Source organism: Pseudophryne corroboree, chromosome 11 (assembly GCF_028390025.1).
Source record: "Pseudophryne corroboree isolate aPseCor3 chromosome 11, aPseCor3.hap2, whole genome shotgun sequence".
Classification (NCBI taxonomy): Eukaryota; Metazoa; Chordata; class Amphibia; order Anura; family Myobatrachidae; genus Pseudophryne; species Pseudophryne corroboree.
The window spans coordinates 67248318-67266082 of NC_086454.1; the positions used below are offsets into that span (position 1 = coordinate 67248318).

Below are 17765 nucleotides of genomic sequence, written 5' to 3' on the forward strand. Positions count from 1 at the left end.
GCTGTGCGCTACCTTGGTGAAGACTGATGTCTTCTGCCGCCGATTTTCCGGACTTCTTCTTGCTCTATAAGGGGGACGGCGGCGCGGCTCCGGGACCGAACACCAAGACCAGTTCCATGCGGTCGATCCCTCTGGAGCTAATGGTGTCCAGTAGCCTAAGAAGCCCAAGCTAGCTGCAAGCAGGTAGGTTCGCTTCTTCTCCCCTTAGTCCCTCGGTGCAGTGAGCCTGTTGCCATCAGGTCTCACTGTAAAATAAAAAAACTAACATATACTTTCTTTCTAGAAGCTCAGGAGAGCCCCTAGTGTGCATCCAGCTTGGCCGGGCACAAAAATCTAACTGAGGCTTGGAGGAGGGTCATAGTGGGAGGAGCCAGTGCACACCAGGTGACCTAAAGCTTTCTTTAGTTGTGCCCAGTCTCCTGCGGAGCCGCTATTCCCCATGGTCCTTTCGGAGTTCCCAGCATCCACTAGGACGTCAGAGAAATATATATTGGTATTAAATATCAATATACCTCTACGTAAGCAATGGTCAGTTTTGAGATTGATAAACAAGTCTCCCCCCTCCCCCCCCCCCCACTTTATTCTTTACCTGGATATCTACAGTGACATTCAGCACTGGTGCATTTGCAACAGCCGCCAATCTCTCCTGCTCCTCACGCAATCTCTGTGCTTGTTCTTTTAACTTCTTGGCCTCCATCTCTCTGTGTAGTCTTTCCTGGCGTTCCTGTTCCAGCCTTTCCTAGAACATCAAGGCCAGTTAGTGTTCAAGAATTTAGAGTCCTCCACTGATCTAGTCACTGCACAAGCACTTCTACTTGGTTTAAGTGTACCAATTTAAAGGTTTTAGGCGTGGACATTGCTGGGATCTACTCACTCTTTTCTTCCGCTCTTCTGCCTCTCTGCGCTGCTGCTCCTTCTCCTGTGCCACTCGCTCAAGATCTCTCTGCAACAGAAGAGCCTTTTCTTTCTCTACACGCTCCCTTTCTCTGAAGAGGTCAGTAAAATAAAATGTTCTATAAATGCTTGGCATGTAAAGCAGCTAATACAGTACTTTAAGCATTAATGACTGGGTATTTGTAAGCTAGGTACTCCACCTTTGTAGTATGAACCGCTCCTGCTCTTTTTCTGCTGCCAGTTGCAGCTCCCGCTGCCTCTCGCGTTCCTGTTCCGCTTGCCGCATCTCAGCCAGCTTCTTCGCCTCTGCAAGCTTTCTCTGTCTTTCCTGCTCCTCCTCTTCCCTCTTTTTCTGGATGAGAAGCTCCTGTTGCCTGCGGTCCTCTTCCTCCTAGCAAAAAGTGTATAAAACAAGAACTTTTACAGCTGCTGTGTAAAATATAGATCCATGATGTGCTCTGGACATTTACCTTAGAAATGTTAGGGACCCACCTGATGAAGTCACTTGCCCATGGTAGATAGCCTAATTTTTCGCCAAAAATATGGGCCCAAGAACCTCAATTTGACTCCATGCTCAATTACAGTTTATTAGAATTGTTCTGATTATCAGCATTCTTAGAGTGTGCATTTTTGTGTTATTTTCGTGTGGCACTACAAGTCACAGCATGGCAGCACCTCTTGTTTAAAATTAGGGCATGCAGTTCAGCCCCCACCCCAAACTGCTTAAATGTTACAAGTATAATCCACAATATAAAACACTTAATGCCTTGAACTTCACATATATGTAACAAAAAACGCCCATGAACTAGAATTATGAAAGCTATTCATAGAATGTCTAACCACCACAATTTGACAGATGACCTCTTAGGTTCTAGTACTGTACACACACCTGTTTTGCTTTGAGTTTCCGTGCCTCCTCCTCTTGCCGCCTCCTAGACTCTATTTCCTCCTGCTTTTTAGCTGTGATTTTCTTTTTGGATTTCTCCTCAGCCATACGGTCTTCTCGCACCTATAAAACGTTAACATTACAACTTGCTGCACAAAATAAAAAAAACTAACAGTCCAATCCAATTTGTCTCCTCATTCATGGTTTCTGATAGTGCAAACAGTAGGCCAACATGTACCATGTCAAGAGCTACATGCAATTTTGTACCCTATCATTATTGGGACAAACTCAGAACTTGTGGACTGATTTCATGGAACATTTTAATGTACAGGTTGAGTATCCCATATACAAATATTCTGAAATACAGAATTTTTGAGCGAGACAGATAGTGAAACCTTTGTTTTCTGATGGCTCAGTGTACACAAAATAGGATTCTGATTACCTACCGGTAAATCCTTTTCACGCAGTCCGTAGAGGATGCTGGGGTCCATATTAGTACCATGGGGTATAGACTGGTCCATTAGGAGCCACTGGCACTTTAAGAGTTTAATAGTGTGGGCTGGCTCCTCCCTCTATGCTCCTCCTACCAGACCCAGTCTAGAAACTGTGCCAGAGGAGACTGACAACTTCGAGAGAAGGATTATACACAGATAGTGGCGATATTCACACCAGCTCACACAAACAAGGCAAACCAAACTAACTAGCTTGAAAGCTCAGCAAAAGCTGAACAACATTACTGAACCAAGTAACAACGCACTACGTAACTAAGATCAAAGCAGTACTGAACCAAGTAATCACAGCAAGATAAAGCGCTGGACTACAAGAAAAGGATTTACCGGTAGGTAATTAAAACCCTATTTTCTCTTACTTCCTAGAGGATGCTGGGGTCCACATTAGTACCATGGGGATGTACCAAAGCACCCAGAACGGGGGAGAGCGCGCGGAGGCTCCTGCAGAACTGACTGACCAAACTTTAGGTCCTCAGGGGACAAAGCAGCGAACTTGTAGAACTTAGCAAACGTGTTCGACCCTGACCAAGTAGCCGCTTGGCAAAGTTGTAAATCAGAGACCCCCCCCGGGCAGCCGCCCAGGAAGAACCCACCTTACGAGTATAGTGGGCCTTAAAAGATTTTGGACACTGCAATCCTGCACTAGAATACGCATGCTGGATGGTGAACCTGATCCAGCATGAAATAGACTGCTTAGAAGCAGGACACCCAATTTTCTTAGGATCATAGAGAGTCAGATTTTCTATGACGAGCCGTCCTCTTTACCTAAATCTTCAAAGCCATCACAACATCCAAGGCCTTTGAAGCAATTGAGGAGTCTGTAGCCACTGGCACCACAATAGGTTGGTTGATATGAAAAGCTGACGCAACCTTAGGAAGGAACTGTGGACGAGTCCGGAGTTCCGCCCTATCTTCATGGAAGACCAGATAGGGACTTTTACAGGACAAAGCCCCTAATTCCGACATGTCGAGCAGAAGCTAAGACCAACAAAGTGACCGCCTTCCACGTGAGAAATTTTATTTCAGCCTCCTGCAGAGGCTCAAACCAATCAGACTGCAGGAACTGCAACACCACATCAAGATCCCAGGGTGCCATTGGCACCACAAAGGGAGGCTAGATGTGCAGAACCCCTTTCATAAAGGTCTGAACCTCAGAGAGGACAGCCAATTGTTTTTGGAAGAAAATGGATAAAGCTGAGATCTGGACCTTGATGGAGCCCAATCTCGGGCCCATATCCACACCTGCTTGCAGGAAAAGGAGAAAACGTCCAAGTTGAAACTCCACAGCAGGAAATACCTCTTGGATTCACACCAAGACACATTTTTTCCAAATTCGATGGAAATGTTTAGACGTTACCCACTTCCTAGCCTGTATCAGGGTAGGAATAACCTCGCTCGGAATACCCTTCCAAACTAAGATCTGGCGCTCAACCGCCATGCCGTCAAATGTAGCCGTAAGTGAACGGCCCCTGCAGTAGAAGATCCTCTCTAAGAGGTAGGGGCCTTAGATCTTCCAGCAGTAGATCCGCGTACCAAGCCCTCCTTGGCCAATCCAGAGCAATGAGGATTGCCAGAACCTTTGTTCTTTTTATAAGTTGTTGAACTTTTGAAATAAGAGGAAGTGGAGGGAACACATACGGTCCACCATTGCCTGTGGGTCTCTCGACCTGGAACAGTACCTCCGCAGCTTCTTGTTGAGGCGGGAGACTATCATATGTCTATGTGAGGAACCCCCCACCAACCGGTTACCTCCTCGAACACCTCCGGGTGGAGGCCCCACTCTCCTGGATGGAGATCGTGTCTGCTGAGGAAGTCCACTTCCCAGTTGTCTACTCCCAGAATAAAGATTGCAGACATCGGAGGATTCTCGTCATCTCTGACATTGCAGCCCTGTTCTTCGTTCTGCTTTGTTGGTTTATGTAGGCCACTCTGGTGACGTTGTCCGACTGCACCTGAACAGCCCGACCCTGCCGAAGGTGTGCTGCTTGAAGAAGGCCGTTGTATACGGCTCTTAGCTCCAGGATGTTTACAGGGAAAAGGGATTCTTGACTTGACCAACTTCCTTGGAAGGTTTCCCCCCTGACCGACTGCTCCCCAACCTCTTAGACTTGCATCCATGGTTAGAAGGATCCAGTCCTGAACTTTGAACCTTCGGCCTTCCAGAAGGTGTGGTAGTTGAAGCCACCAGAGGAGCGTTTTTTGGCGACAGACGTACATACGTAGGTGAGATCCCGACCACTGGTCCAAGAGATCAAGCTGAAAGGATCGAGCATGAAACCTTCCGTACTGCAGAGCCTCGTAGGAGGCAACCATCTTCCCCAGAAGGCGAATGCACTGATGAACAGATATCCGAGCCGGATTCAAGACTTCCCGGACCATTGTTTGAATCACCAACGCTTTCTCCACCGGTAGAAACACCCTCTGCACCTCCGTGTCGAGGATCATCCCCAGGAAAGACAGCCTTCTTGTCGGCTCCAGATGAGACTGGAAGGTTCTGGATCCAACCGTGCTCTTTGAGCAGATGTGTTGCGAGAGCAATGGATCTTAACTTCTCTCTCTGGAAGATGCCTTGATCAGCAGATCGTCCAGATACGGAATTATGTTCACCCCCTTGCGGAGGAGAACCATCATCTCTGCCATCACCTTGGTGAAGACCCTCGGTGGCGAACGGCAGTGCCTGAAACGGATAGCGATCATCTAAACAGTGCAAACCTGAGATAGGCTTGGTGCGGCGACCAAATGGGAATGTGGAGGTACGCATCCTTGATGTCCAGAGACACCAAGAATTCCCCCTCCATCAGTCCTGAGATAACTGCTCTCAGAGACTCCATCTTGAATTTGAAGTCCCAGAGATAAGGGTTCAGAGATTTCAAGTTCAGGACTGGCCTTACCGAACCATCCAGGTTCGATACCACAAAAAGGTTTGAATAGTAACCTTTGTTCAACTGGTGAGGTAGAACAGGAACAATGACCTCGGACACTACCAATTTTCGGATAGCGTCCAGAAGAATAGCTCTGCCTGCCGGCAAAGCTGGCAAGCCTGATTTGAAGAAACGGTGATGCGGGAGAGTTTGAAACTCCAGCCTGTACACCCTGGACACAATATCCTGTATCCAGGCCCGACGACACCCAGATGTGGCTGAAATGCCGGAGTCTTCCTCCCACTTGACCTACCTCCAGGCTGTGCAGTCCATCATGCTGAGGACTTTGAAGTACCAGAAGCCTGCTTCTGGTCCTGGGAACCAGCGGGAGCAGGCTTGTTGGATTTGGCATGACCACCTCTAAAGAAAGTGTGAGAAGGCTTGTTCTTTCTAGGCATCACGGGCCGAAAGGACTATGACGCGTTGGGAGTAAAAGGCTTCTTCGTAGCCGGTGCAGCTGAGGGGAGAAGAGGAGACTTACCCGCGGTAGCCATGGCAATCCACGCATTCAGCGCCTCCCCAAACAGTGCCTGACCTGTATAGGGTAGGCTCGCCACACCTTTCCTGGATTCCGCATCCGCAGACCTTTGGCGCAGCCAGAGACCCCTACGAGCCGAGACGGACATGGAGGAGATCCCCGCAGCCATGGAACCAAAGTCCTTCATGGATTCTAACAGAAACCCTGCAGAATCCTGAATGTTACGTAAAAACAAATCAACGTCATCTTTATCCATCGTAGGCAAGTCCTCCTGTAGAGTGATTGACCACTTGACTATAGCTTTAGAAATCCATGCACAGGCAATAGTAGGCCGCAATATAGCCCCTGAAGCAGTGTATATGGATTTGAGCGTAGCATCCACTTTGCGATCAGCCGGGTCTTTCAACGCGGTAGATCCCGGGACTGGCAATACCACCTGTTTTGACAGCCTGGAGACAGAGGCGTCAACTATAGGCGGGGACTCATTTTTTTCTATCATCTTCTGGGAAGGGAAAAGCAACCAGGACCTTCTTAGGGTTCTGGAATTTTTTCTCCGGGGTTTCCCACGCTTTTTTGAATATAGCATTTAATTCCTTAAATGCCGGGAAGGGGAGAGGGGCTTTCTTACTGTCCATGAAAAAGGCCTCAACCTGCTCAGGTGGTGTGTCAGAAATATGCAACACATCCCGCATGGCCTCAATCATCAACTGCACCCCCTTAGAAAGTGATGCCGTACCACTCAACACATCCCCATCAGAGTCTGCTGTGCCAGAATCTGTATCCGTGTCATCCTGCATAATTTGGGCAAGAGCATGTTTGTGAGAATGTAACACAGGGGTCCCCGAGGGAGCAGTATCAGACCATACTGCTATAGAGGACTGCAACACCTGAGTTGCATGCTCAGTCCTTGCAACCCTTTAAGAAATCTGAGATATAGCTCTCCTGAGAGAGGTTAACCACACAGGTTCGCTAGCTGGGATCTGCGCTACAACAGTGCAATCCTGATTACATGGGATGGGATCTTCCCGAGAAGATATATCCTCTGCAGCATATGAGACAGTCTCTAGACATGTTTGCTTGTACACCCCACACACAGGGTACAGGGCAGACAAAGTCCCCCCCCCCCAAAAATGGCAGAGAGACACAGATTGGAGCCAACCCACACACAGCGCTATATAGGTATAGGGAGACCCTTAACCAGCGCTGACTGTGTCCCTTAATAGGCAACAGTCTAGACACCGCTAGGCTCTGTCATTTTCCAAAAAGCAAGCCAAGAGGAGGGTTAGGGCAAGCGATGGCAAGCCAAATGTAATAACAGACTCTCAAAACGGTGCATCCCTGGCAGCAGAATATGAGACTTTGCAATTGTAAGCAGACGGAGGCAATGCAAAACCAGGCTGCACAATCAGATCCCCTTCTAAAAATTTAGCGCCAAGGGTGAGTTCTGAACCTTCAAAAGAGGGAAAACAAAAGCCTCTGATCCACTTGGAAAGTGGACGTGGTAGCAGGAATTGGAAAGCTGAAACACTCCCGTGTGCAGATCACTATACAAGCATGCTGTTTACTACTGTCTGGAGTTGGTCTTTGCGAGTCTTGTATGACAGGCCCATTTATGTTCAGTCAGTAACATAGCATCTGGAACCAGAAGACCACCAGGAGTTGCAGGAGAGGCACGAAACAGGACAAAGATGACCATCCAAACAGGGAATGACAATGGCACCAAGCTAGCTACTTAAGGACATCCCAATAAGGAATCCACCTGGAGATGACAGATCAACAAAAAGGACCAGAAATGGAAACAGACTTTCCAAACCTAAAATTCACCTTGAAGGTGAGAAGACAATACCTCTTCCCTTTGGTGGGGGAACTAGACGCTCTCCAGTTGGGGACAGTAACTGCAGTAGGGATTACCTCAACCGAGCCCTAAAGAGAGGATCCCTCAACCATTTGTCTACCAAAATCCTAAAACTGGTAAGCCAGGTATTGGAGCGGAGGCTGGGATTAAGGACTACTCACCTGTAATCTCATACAGATGCATGTGGGGAGACTCCATCATTCCAAAAAGTTAACTGATTGGGTCCCCAAGTCCTGAATCACAAAGCTGTACTGGCTGAAATTAAAAACAGGTGCAGCCAATCCACCAAGGATAGTGCTGGTTGGGTACATTTAAACCTGGAACGATCAGGCAATTAATCAGGGCTAAAAATGGCTAAGACAAGCCATTTATAAGTCTTACACACCGCAACCTGAGCATGAGTGGCTGGTCAGGAAAGAGGGTAAATGCTCTAAGGTTTGAGCCAATGCAGACATGCTACACATGAGCCAAGGACACTGTAGGGCAATTCATGAGATTAAAAAAATAAAATGAAAAAAAATAAAAGCCCTGTAAATGTACATGTTACATTACTGCCAGGTTGAAAAGCATGGCACCTGAACCTTGCTCGTTGCCACCATAGGTATCCTTGACATCGAAGTCTGATGACCAAGAGAAGTAGCCCATTTGTACAAAGGTTGACAAGAAATGGACCCAACCCTGCTTGCCCCACCCCTCCCCCAGGTCAAAAACTCTGTAGGTCAGGAAGACAATGCACTACTAGCATGAGAGGTTGTCCAAGAAGACAGACACCATAAAGATGCCCCTTCAATATGATGGGCTCACTGTGGTTTCTGTGGAGGACCCACTAATTACTGTATTCTGGATAGATGATTAAAGGGAGCTACAGAGACAGACTGATAAGTGAGATAGGCAACTTCAGTTACCTCTGCTGAGCTGAAGCCACCTGGATAAGCTCCACTAAGGTATTGGCCATTGCTGTGTCAAGCAGACAAAGTCCCGTCAGCCAGGTCACATGCAGACCTGCACTGACTGCGGACCCTAATATCCCAGTTGGCACCCTTGGTTGTTGGTCTGTGCGGCAACTGGATAATTTTTGCCTTGCACGTGGAACATGGCAAAAAATAAGAATTTACTTACCGATAATTCTATTTCTCGGAGTCCGTAGTGGATGCTGGGGTTCCTGAAAGGACCATGGGGAATAGCGGCTCCGCAGGAGACAGGGCACAAAAAGTAAAGCTTTAGGATCAGGTGGTGTGCACTGGCTCCTCCCCCTATGACCCTCCTCCAAGCCTCAGTTAGGATACTGTGCCCGGACGAGCGTACACAATAAGGAAGGATTTATGAATCCCGGGTAAGACTCATACCAGCCACACCAATCACACTGTACAACCTGTGATCTGAACCCAGTTAACAGTATGATAACAGCGGAGCCTCTGAAAGATGGCTCACAACAATAATAACCCGATTTTTGTAACTATGTACAAGTATTGCAGATAATCCGCACTTGGGATGGGCGCCCAGCATCCACTACGGACTCCGAGAAATAGAATTATCGGTAAGTAAATTCTTATTTTCTCTATCGTCCTAGTGGATGCTGGGGTTCCTGAAAGGACCATGGGGATTATACCAAAGCTCCCAAACGGGCGGGAGAGTGCGGATGACTCTGCAGCTCCGAATGAGAGAACTCCAGGTCCTCCTTAGCCAGGTTATCAAATTTGTAGGATTTTACAAACGTGTTTGCCCCTGACTAAATAGCCGCTCGGCAAAGTTGTAAAGCCGAGACCCCTCGGGCAGCCGCCCAAGATGAGCCCACCTTCCTTGTGGAATGGGCATTTACATATTTTGGCTGTGGCAGGCCTGCCACAGAATGTGCAAGCTGAATTGTATTACACATCCAACTAGCAAAAGTCTGCTTAGAAGCAAGAGCACCCAGTTTGTTGGGTGCATACAGGATAACAGCAAGTCAGTTTTCCTGACTCCAGCCGTCCTGGAACCTATATTTTCAGGGCCCTGACCACATCTAGCAACTTGGAGTCCTCCAAGTCCCTAGTAGGCGCAAGACACCACAATAAGCTGGTTCAGGTGAAACACTGACACCACCTTAGGGAGAGAACTGGGGACGAGTCCGCAGCTCTGCCCTGTCCGAATGGACAAACAGATATGGGCTTTTTTGAGAAAAAAAACCACCAATTTGACACTCGCCTGGTCCAGGCCAGGTCCAAGAGCATGTTCACTTTTCATGTGAGATGCTTCAAATCCACAGATTTGACTGGTTTTAAACCAATGTGTTTTGAGGAATCCCAGAACTACGTTGAGATCCCACAGTGCCACTGGAGGCACAAAAGGGGGTTGTATATGCAATACTCCCTTGACAAACTTCTGGACTTCAGGAACTGAAGCCAATTCTTTCTGGAAGAAAAATCGACAGGGCCGAAATTTGAACCTTAATGGACCCCAATTTGAGGCCCATAGACACTCCTGTTTGCAGGAAATGCAGGAATCGACCGAGTTGAAATTTCTTCGTGGGGCCTTCCTGGCCTCACACCACGCAACATATTTTCGCCACATGTGGTGATAATGTTGTGCGGTCACCTCCTTTCTGGCTTTGACCAGGGTAGGAATGACCTCTTCCTGAATGCCTTTTCCCTTAGGATCCGGCGTTCCACCGCCATGCCGTCAAACGCAGTTGCGGTAAGTCTTGGAACAGACATGGTACTTGCTGAAACAAGTCCCTTCTTAGCGGCAGAGGCCATAAGTCCTCTGTGAGCATCTCTTGAAGTTCCGGGTACCAAGTCCTTCTTGGCCAATCCGGAGCCATGAGTATAGTTCTTACTCCTCTACGTCTTATAATTCTCAGTACCTTAGGTATGAAAAGCAGAGGATGGAACACATACACCGACTGGTACACCCACGGTGTTACCAGAACGTCCACAGCTATTGCCTGAGGGTCTCTTAACCTGGCGCAATACCTGTCCCGTTTTTTGTTCAGACGGGACGCCATCATGTCCACCTTTGGTAATTCCCAACGGTTTACAATCATGTGGAAAACTTCCCCATGAAGTTCCCACTCTGCCGGGTGGAGGTCGTGCCTACTGAGGAAGTCTGCTTCCCAGTTTCCATTCCCGGAATGAAACACTGCTGACAGTGCTATCACATGATTTTCCGCCCAGCGAAAATTCCTTGCAGTTTTTGCCACTGCCCTCCTGCTTCTTGTGCCGCCCTGTCTATTTACGTGGGCGACTGCCGTGATGTTTTATCCCACTGGATCAATACCGGCTGACCTTGAAGCAGAGGTCTTGCTAAGCTTAGAGCATTATAAATTTACCCTTAGCTATATTTATGTGGAGAAAAGTCTCCAGACTTGATCACACTCCCTGGAAATTTTTTCCTTGTGTGACTGCTCCCCAGCCTCTCGGGCTGGCCTCCGTGGTCACCAACATCCAAAACTGAATGCCGAATCTGCGGCCCTCTAGAAGATGAGCACTCTGTAACCACCACAGGAGAGACACCCTTGTCCTTGGATATAGGGTTATCCGCTGATGCATCTGAAGATGCGATCCGGACCATTTGTCCAGCAGATCCCACTGAAAAGTTCTTGCATGAAATCTGCCGACTGGAATTGCTTCGAAGGAAGTCACCATTTTTTTACCATGGCCCTTGTGCAATGATGCACTGATTTTAGGAGGTTCCTGACTAGCTCGGATAACTCCCTGGCTTTCTCTTCCGGGAGAAACACCTTTTTCTGGACTGTGTCCAGAATCATCCCTAAGCACAGGAGACTTGTTGTCGGGATCAGCTGCGATTTTGGAATATTTAGAATCCACCCCTGCTGTTGTAACAGTATCCGAGATAGTGCTACTCAGACCTCCAACTGTTCCCTGGACTTTGCCCTTATCAGGAGATCGTCCAAGTAGGGGATAATTAAGACGCCTTTTCTTCGAAGAAGAACCATCATTTCGGCCATTACCTTGGTAAAGACCCGGGGTGCCGTGGACAATCCAAACGGCAGCGTCTGAAACTGATAGTGACAGTTCTGTACCACGAACCTGAGGTACCCTTAGTGATAAGGGCAAATTTGGGACATGGAGGTAAGCATCCCTGATGTCTCGGGACACCATATAGTCCCCTTCTTCCCGGTTCGTTATCACTGCGCTGAGTGACTCCATCTTGATTTGAACCTTTGTAAGTGTTCAAATTTTTTTAGATTTAGAATAGGTCTCACCTAGCCTTCTGGCTTCAGTACCACAATATAGTGTGGAATAATACCCCTTTTCTTGTTGTAGGAGGGGTAATTTAATTATCACCTGCTGGGAATACAGCTCGTGAATTGTTTCCCATACTGCCTCCTTGTCGGAGGGAGACCTTGGTAAAGCAGACTTCAGGAGCCTGCGCAGGGGAAACGTCTCGACATTCCAATCTGTACCCCTGGGATACTACTTGTAGGATCCAGGGGTCCTGTACGGTCTCAGCGTCATGCTGAGAGCTTGTCAGAAGCGGTGGAACGCTTCTGTTCCTGGGAATGGGCTGCCTGCTGCAGTCTTCTTCCCTTTCCTCTATCCCTGGGCAGATATGACTCTTATAGGGACGAAAGGACTGAAGCTGAAAAGACGGTGTCTTTTTCTGCAGAGATGTGACTTAGGGTAAAAAACGGTGGATTTTCCAGCAGTTGCCGTGGCCACCAGGTCCGATGGACCGACCCCAAATAACTCCTCTTCCTTTATACGGCAATACACCTTTGTGCCGTTTGGAATCTGCATCACCTGACCACTGTCGTGTCCATAAACATCTTCTGGCAGATATAGACATCGCACTTACTCTTGATGCCAGAGTGCAAATATCCCTCTGTGCATCTCGCATATATAGAAATGCATCCTTTAAATGCTCCATAGTCAATAAAATACTGTCCCTGTCAAGGGTATCAATATTTTTAGTCAGGGAATCCGACCAAGCCACCCCAGCTCTGCACATCCAGGCTGAGGCGATCGCTGGTCGCAGTATAACACCAGTATGTGTGTATATACTTTTTATGATATTTTCCAGCCTCCTGTCAGCTGGTTCCTTGAGGACGGCCCTATCTATAGACGGTACCGCCACTTGTTCTGATAAGCGTGTGAGCGCCTTATCCACCCTAAGGGGTGTTTCCCAACGCGCCCTAACTTCTGGCGGGAAAGGGTATACCGCCCATATTTTCTATCGGGGGGAACCCACGCATCATCACACACTTCATTTAATTTATCTGATTCAGGAAAAACTACGGTAGTTTTTTCACATCCCACATAATACCCTCTTTTGTGGTACTTGTAGTATCAGAAATATGTAACACCTCCTTCATTGCCCTTAACGTGTGGCCCTAATAAGGAATACGTCTGTTTATTCACCGTCGACACTGGATTCAGTGTCCCTGTCTGTGTCGACCGACTAAAGTAAACGGGCGTTTTAAAACCCCTGACGGTGTTTTTGAGACGTCTGGACCGGTACTAATTGTTTGTCGGCCGTCTCATGTCGTCAACTGACCTTGCCGCATGTTGACATTATCACGTAATTCCCTAAATAAGCCATCCATTCCGGTGTCGACTCCCTAGAGAGTGACATCACCATTACAGGCAATTGCTCCGCCTCCTCACCAACATCGTCCTCATACATGTCGACACACGTACCGACACAGCACACACACAGGGAATGCTCTGATAGAGGACAGGACCTACTAGCCCTTTGGAGAGACAGAGGGAGAGTTTGCCAGCACACACCAAAAAATAAGATTTTACTTACCGATAAATCTATTTCTCGGAGTCCGTAGTGGATGCTGGGGTTCCTGAAAGGACCATGGGGAATAGCGGCTCCGCAGGAGACAGGGCACAAAAAGTAAAGCTTTTCCGATCAGGTGGTGTGCACTGGCTCCTCCCCCTATGACCCTCCTCCAGACTCCAGTTAGGTACTGTGCCCGGACGAGCGTACACAATAAGGGAGGATTTTGAATCCCGGGTAAGACTCATACCAGCCACACCAATCACACCGTACAACTTGTGATCTAAACCCAGTTAACAGTATGATAACAGCGGAGCCTCTGAAAGATGGCTTCCTTCAACAATAACCCGAATTAGTTAACAATAACTATGTACAATTTATGCAGATAATCCGCACTTGGGATGGGCGCCCAGCATCCACTACGGACTCCGAGAAATAGATTTATCGGTAAGTAAAATCTTATTTTCTCTATCGTCCTAGTGGATGCTGGGGTTCCTGAAAGGACCATGGGGATTATACCAAAGCTCCCAAACGGGCGGGAGAGTGCGGATGACTCTGCAGCACCGAATGAGAGAACTCCAGGTCCTCCTTAGCCAGAGTATCAAATTTGTAAAATTTTACAAACGTGTTCTCCCCTGACCACGTAGCTGCTCGGCAAAGTTGTAATGCCGAGACCCCTCGGGCAGCCGCCCAAGATGAGCCCACCTTCCTTGTGGAGTGGGCCTTTACAGATTTAGGCTGTGGCAAGCCTGCCACAGAATGTGCAAGTTGGATTGTGCTACAGATCCAACGAGCAATCGTCTGCTTAGACGCAGGAGCACCCATCTTGTTGGGTGCATACAATATAAACAACGAGTCAGATTTTCTGACTCCAGCTGTCCTTGCAATATATATTTTTAATGCTCTGACAACGTCCAGTAACTTGGAGTCCTCCAAGTCACTTGTAGCCGCAGGCACTACAATAGGCTGGTTCAGATGAAATGCTGACACCACCTTAGGGAGAAAATGCGGACGAGTCCGCAGTTCTGCCCTGTCCGAATGGAAAATCAGATATGGGCTTTTGTAAGATAAAGCTGCCAATTCTGACACTCTCCTGGCAGAAGCCAGGGCTAGAAGCATGGTCACTTTCCATGTGAGATATTTCAAATCCACCTTTTTTAGTGGTTCAAACCAATGAGATTTTAGGAAGTCCAAAACCACATTTAGATCCCACGGTGCCACTGGAGGCACCACAGGAGGCTGTATATGCAGCACTCCCTTAACAAAGGTCTGGACTTCAGGGACTGAAGCCAATTCTTTTTGAAAGAAAATCGACAGGGCCGAAATTTGAACCTTAATAGATCCCAATTTGAGACCCATTGACAATCCTGATTGCAGGAAATGTAGGAATCGACCCAGTTGAAATTCCTCCGTCGGAGCACTCCGATCTTCGCACCACGCAACATATTTTCGCCAAATTCGGTGATAATGTTGCACGGTTACTTCCTTCCTTGCTTTAATCAAAGTAGGAATGACTTCTTCCGGCATGCCTCTTTCCTTTAGGATCCGGCGTTCAACCGCCATGCCGTCAAACGCAGCCGCGGTAAGTCTTGAAACAGACAGGGACCCTGCTGAAGCAAGTCCCTCCTTAGAGGTAGAGGCCACGGATCTTCCGTGATCATCTCTTGAAGTTCCGGGTACCAAGTCCTCCTTGGCCAATCCGGAACCACTAGTATCGTTCTTACGCCTCTTTGCCGTATAATTCTCAATACTTTTGGTATGAGAGGCAGAGGAGGAAACACATACACCGACTGGTACACCCAAGGCGTTACCAGCGCGTCCACAGCTATTGCCTGCGGATCTCTTGACCTGGCGCAATACCTGTCCAGTTTTTTGTTGAGGCGAGACGCCATCATGTCCACCATTGGTCTTTCCCAACGGGTTACCAGCATGTGGAAGACTTCTGGATGAAGTCCCCACTCTCCCGGGTGAAGATCGTGTCTGCTGAGGAAGTCTGCTTCCCAGTTGTCCACTCCCGGGATGAACACTGCTGACAGTGCTATCACATGATTCTCTGCCCAGCGAAGAATCCTTGCAGCTTCTGCCATTGCCCTCCTGCTTCTTGTGCCGCCCTGTCTGTTCACATGGGCGACTGCCGTGATGTTGTCCGACTGGATCAATACCGGTTTTCCCTGAAGCAGAGGTTCTGCCTGGTTTAGAGCATTGTATATTGCTCTTAGTTCCAGAATGTTTATGTGAAGAGACGTTTCCAGGCTCGTCCATACTCCCTGGAAGTTTCTTCCATGTGTGACTGCTCCCCAGCCTCTCAGGCTGGCGTCCGTGGTCACCAGGATCCAATCCTGTATGCCGAATCTGCGGCCCTCCAATAGATGAGCACTCTGCAACCACCACAGAAGAGACACCCTTGTCCTTGGAGACAGGGTTATCCGTAGGTGCATCTGAAGATGCGACCCTGACCATTTGTCCAACAGATCCCTTTGGAAAATTCTTGCGTGGAATCTGCCGAATGGAATCGCTTCGTAAGAAGCCACCATTTTTCCCAGGACTCTTGTGCATTGATGTACAGACACCTTTCCTGGTTTTAGGAGGTTCCTGACAAGCTCGGATAACTCCTTGGCTTTTTCCTCCGGGAGAAAAACCTTTTTCTGAACCGTGTCCAGAATCATCCCTAGGAACAGCAGACGAGTTGTCGGCATTAACTGGGATTTTGGAATATTCAGAATCCACCCGTGCTGTTTTAGCACTTCTTGAGACAGTGCTAATCCCATCTCTAGCTGTTCTCTGGACCTCGCCCTTATTAGGAGATCGTCCAAGTATGGGATAATTAATACGCCTTTTCTTCGAAGAAGAATCATCATCTCGGCCATTACCTTTGTAAAGATCCGAGGTGCCGTGGACAATCCGAACGGCAGCGTCTGAAACTGATAGTGACAGTTTTGTACAACGAACCTGAGGTACCCCTGGTGTGAGGGGTAAATTGGAACGTGGAGATACGCATCCTTGATGTCCAAGGATACCATAAAGTCCCCCTCTTCCAGGTTCGCTATCACTGCTCTGAGTGACTCCATTTTGAACTTGAACTTCTTTATGTACAGGTTCAAGGACTTCAGATTTAGAATAGGCCTTACCGAGCCATCCGGCTTCGGTACCACAAAAAGAGTGGAATAATACCCCTTCCCTTGTTGCAGAAGAGGTACCTTGACTATCACCTGCTGAGAGTACAGCTTGTGAATGGCTTCCAACACCGTCTCCCTTTCGGAGGGGGACGTTGGTAAAGCAGACCTCAGGAAACGGCGAGGTGGATCTGTCTCTAATTCCAACCTGTATCCCTGAGATATTATCTGCAGGATCCAGGGATCTACTTGCGAGTGAGCCCACTGCGCGCTGTAATTTTTGAGACGACCGCCCACCGTCCCCGAGTCCGCTTGAGAAGCCCCAGCGTCATGCTGAGGCTTTTGTAGAAGCCGGGGAGGGCTTCTGATCCTGGGAAGGAGCTGCGTGTTGCTGTCTCTTCCCTCGACCTTTGCCTCGTGGCAAATATGAATAGCCCTTTGCTCTCTTATTTTTAAAGGAACGAAAGGGCTGCGGTTGAAAAGTCGGTGCCTTTTTCTGTTGGGGAGTGACTTGAGGTAGAAAGGTGGATTTCCCGGCTGTAGCCGTGGCCACCAAATCTGATAGACCGACTCCAAATAACTCCTCCCCCTTATACGGCAAAACTTCCATATGCCGTTTTGAATCCGCATCGCCTGTCCACTGTCGCGTCCATAAAGCTCTTCTGGCCGAAATGGACATAGCACTTACCCGTGATGCCAGTGTGCATATATCCCTCTGTGCATCACGCATATAAAGAAATGCATCCTTTATTTGTTCTAACGACAGTAAAATATTGTCCCTGTCCAGGGTATCAATATTTTCAATCAGGGATTCTGACCAAACTACCCCCGCACTGCCCATCCAGGCAGTTGCTACAGCTGGTCGTAGTATAACACCTGCATGTGTGTATATACTTTTTTGGATATTTTCCATCCTCCTATCTGATGGATCTTTAAGTGCGGCCGTCTCAGGAGAGGGTAACGCCACTTGTTTAGATAAGCGTGTTAGCGCCTTGTCCACCCTAGGAGGTGTTTCCCAGCGCTCCCTAACCTCTGGCGGGAAAGGGTATAATGCCAATAATTTCTTTGAAATTATCAGCTTTTTATCAGGGGCAACCCACGCTTCATTACACACGTCATTTAGTTCTTCTGATTCAGGAAAAACTATAGGTAGTTTTTTCATACCCCACATAATACCCTGTTTAGTGGTACCTGTAGTATCAGCTAAATGTAACGCCTCCTTCATTGCCAAAATCATATAACGTGTGGCCCTACTGGAAAATACGGTTGATTCGTCACCGTCACCACTGGAGTCATCGCCTGTGTCTGGGTCTGTGTCGACCGACTGAGGCAAAGGGCGTTTCACAGCCCCTGACGGTGTTTGAGTCGCCTGGACAGGCACT

At 48.1% G+C, this 17765-nt stretch overlaps 1 protein-coding gene across 1 annotated transcript in view; it reads right to left on the reverse strand.

Annotated features, from left to right (window-relative positions):
- Positions 1–17765, reverse strand: part of INCENP (inner centromere protein) — a 177055-nt gene that overhangs the window by 19476 nt on the left and 139814 nt on the right. The window contains exons 13-16 of the mRNA XM_063944393.1: positions 1784–1903; positions 1095–1285; positions 875–986; positions 590–739 (exon numbers count right to left, since the gene is read on the reverse strand). Of these exons, the coding sequence (XP_063800463.1) occupies positions 590–739; positions 875–986; positions 1095–1285; positions 1784–1903 (573 nt within the window). The remainder of the gene's footprint in view (positions 1–589; positions 740–874; positions 987–1094; positions 1286–1783; positions 1904–17765) is intronic.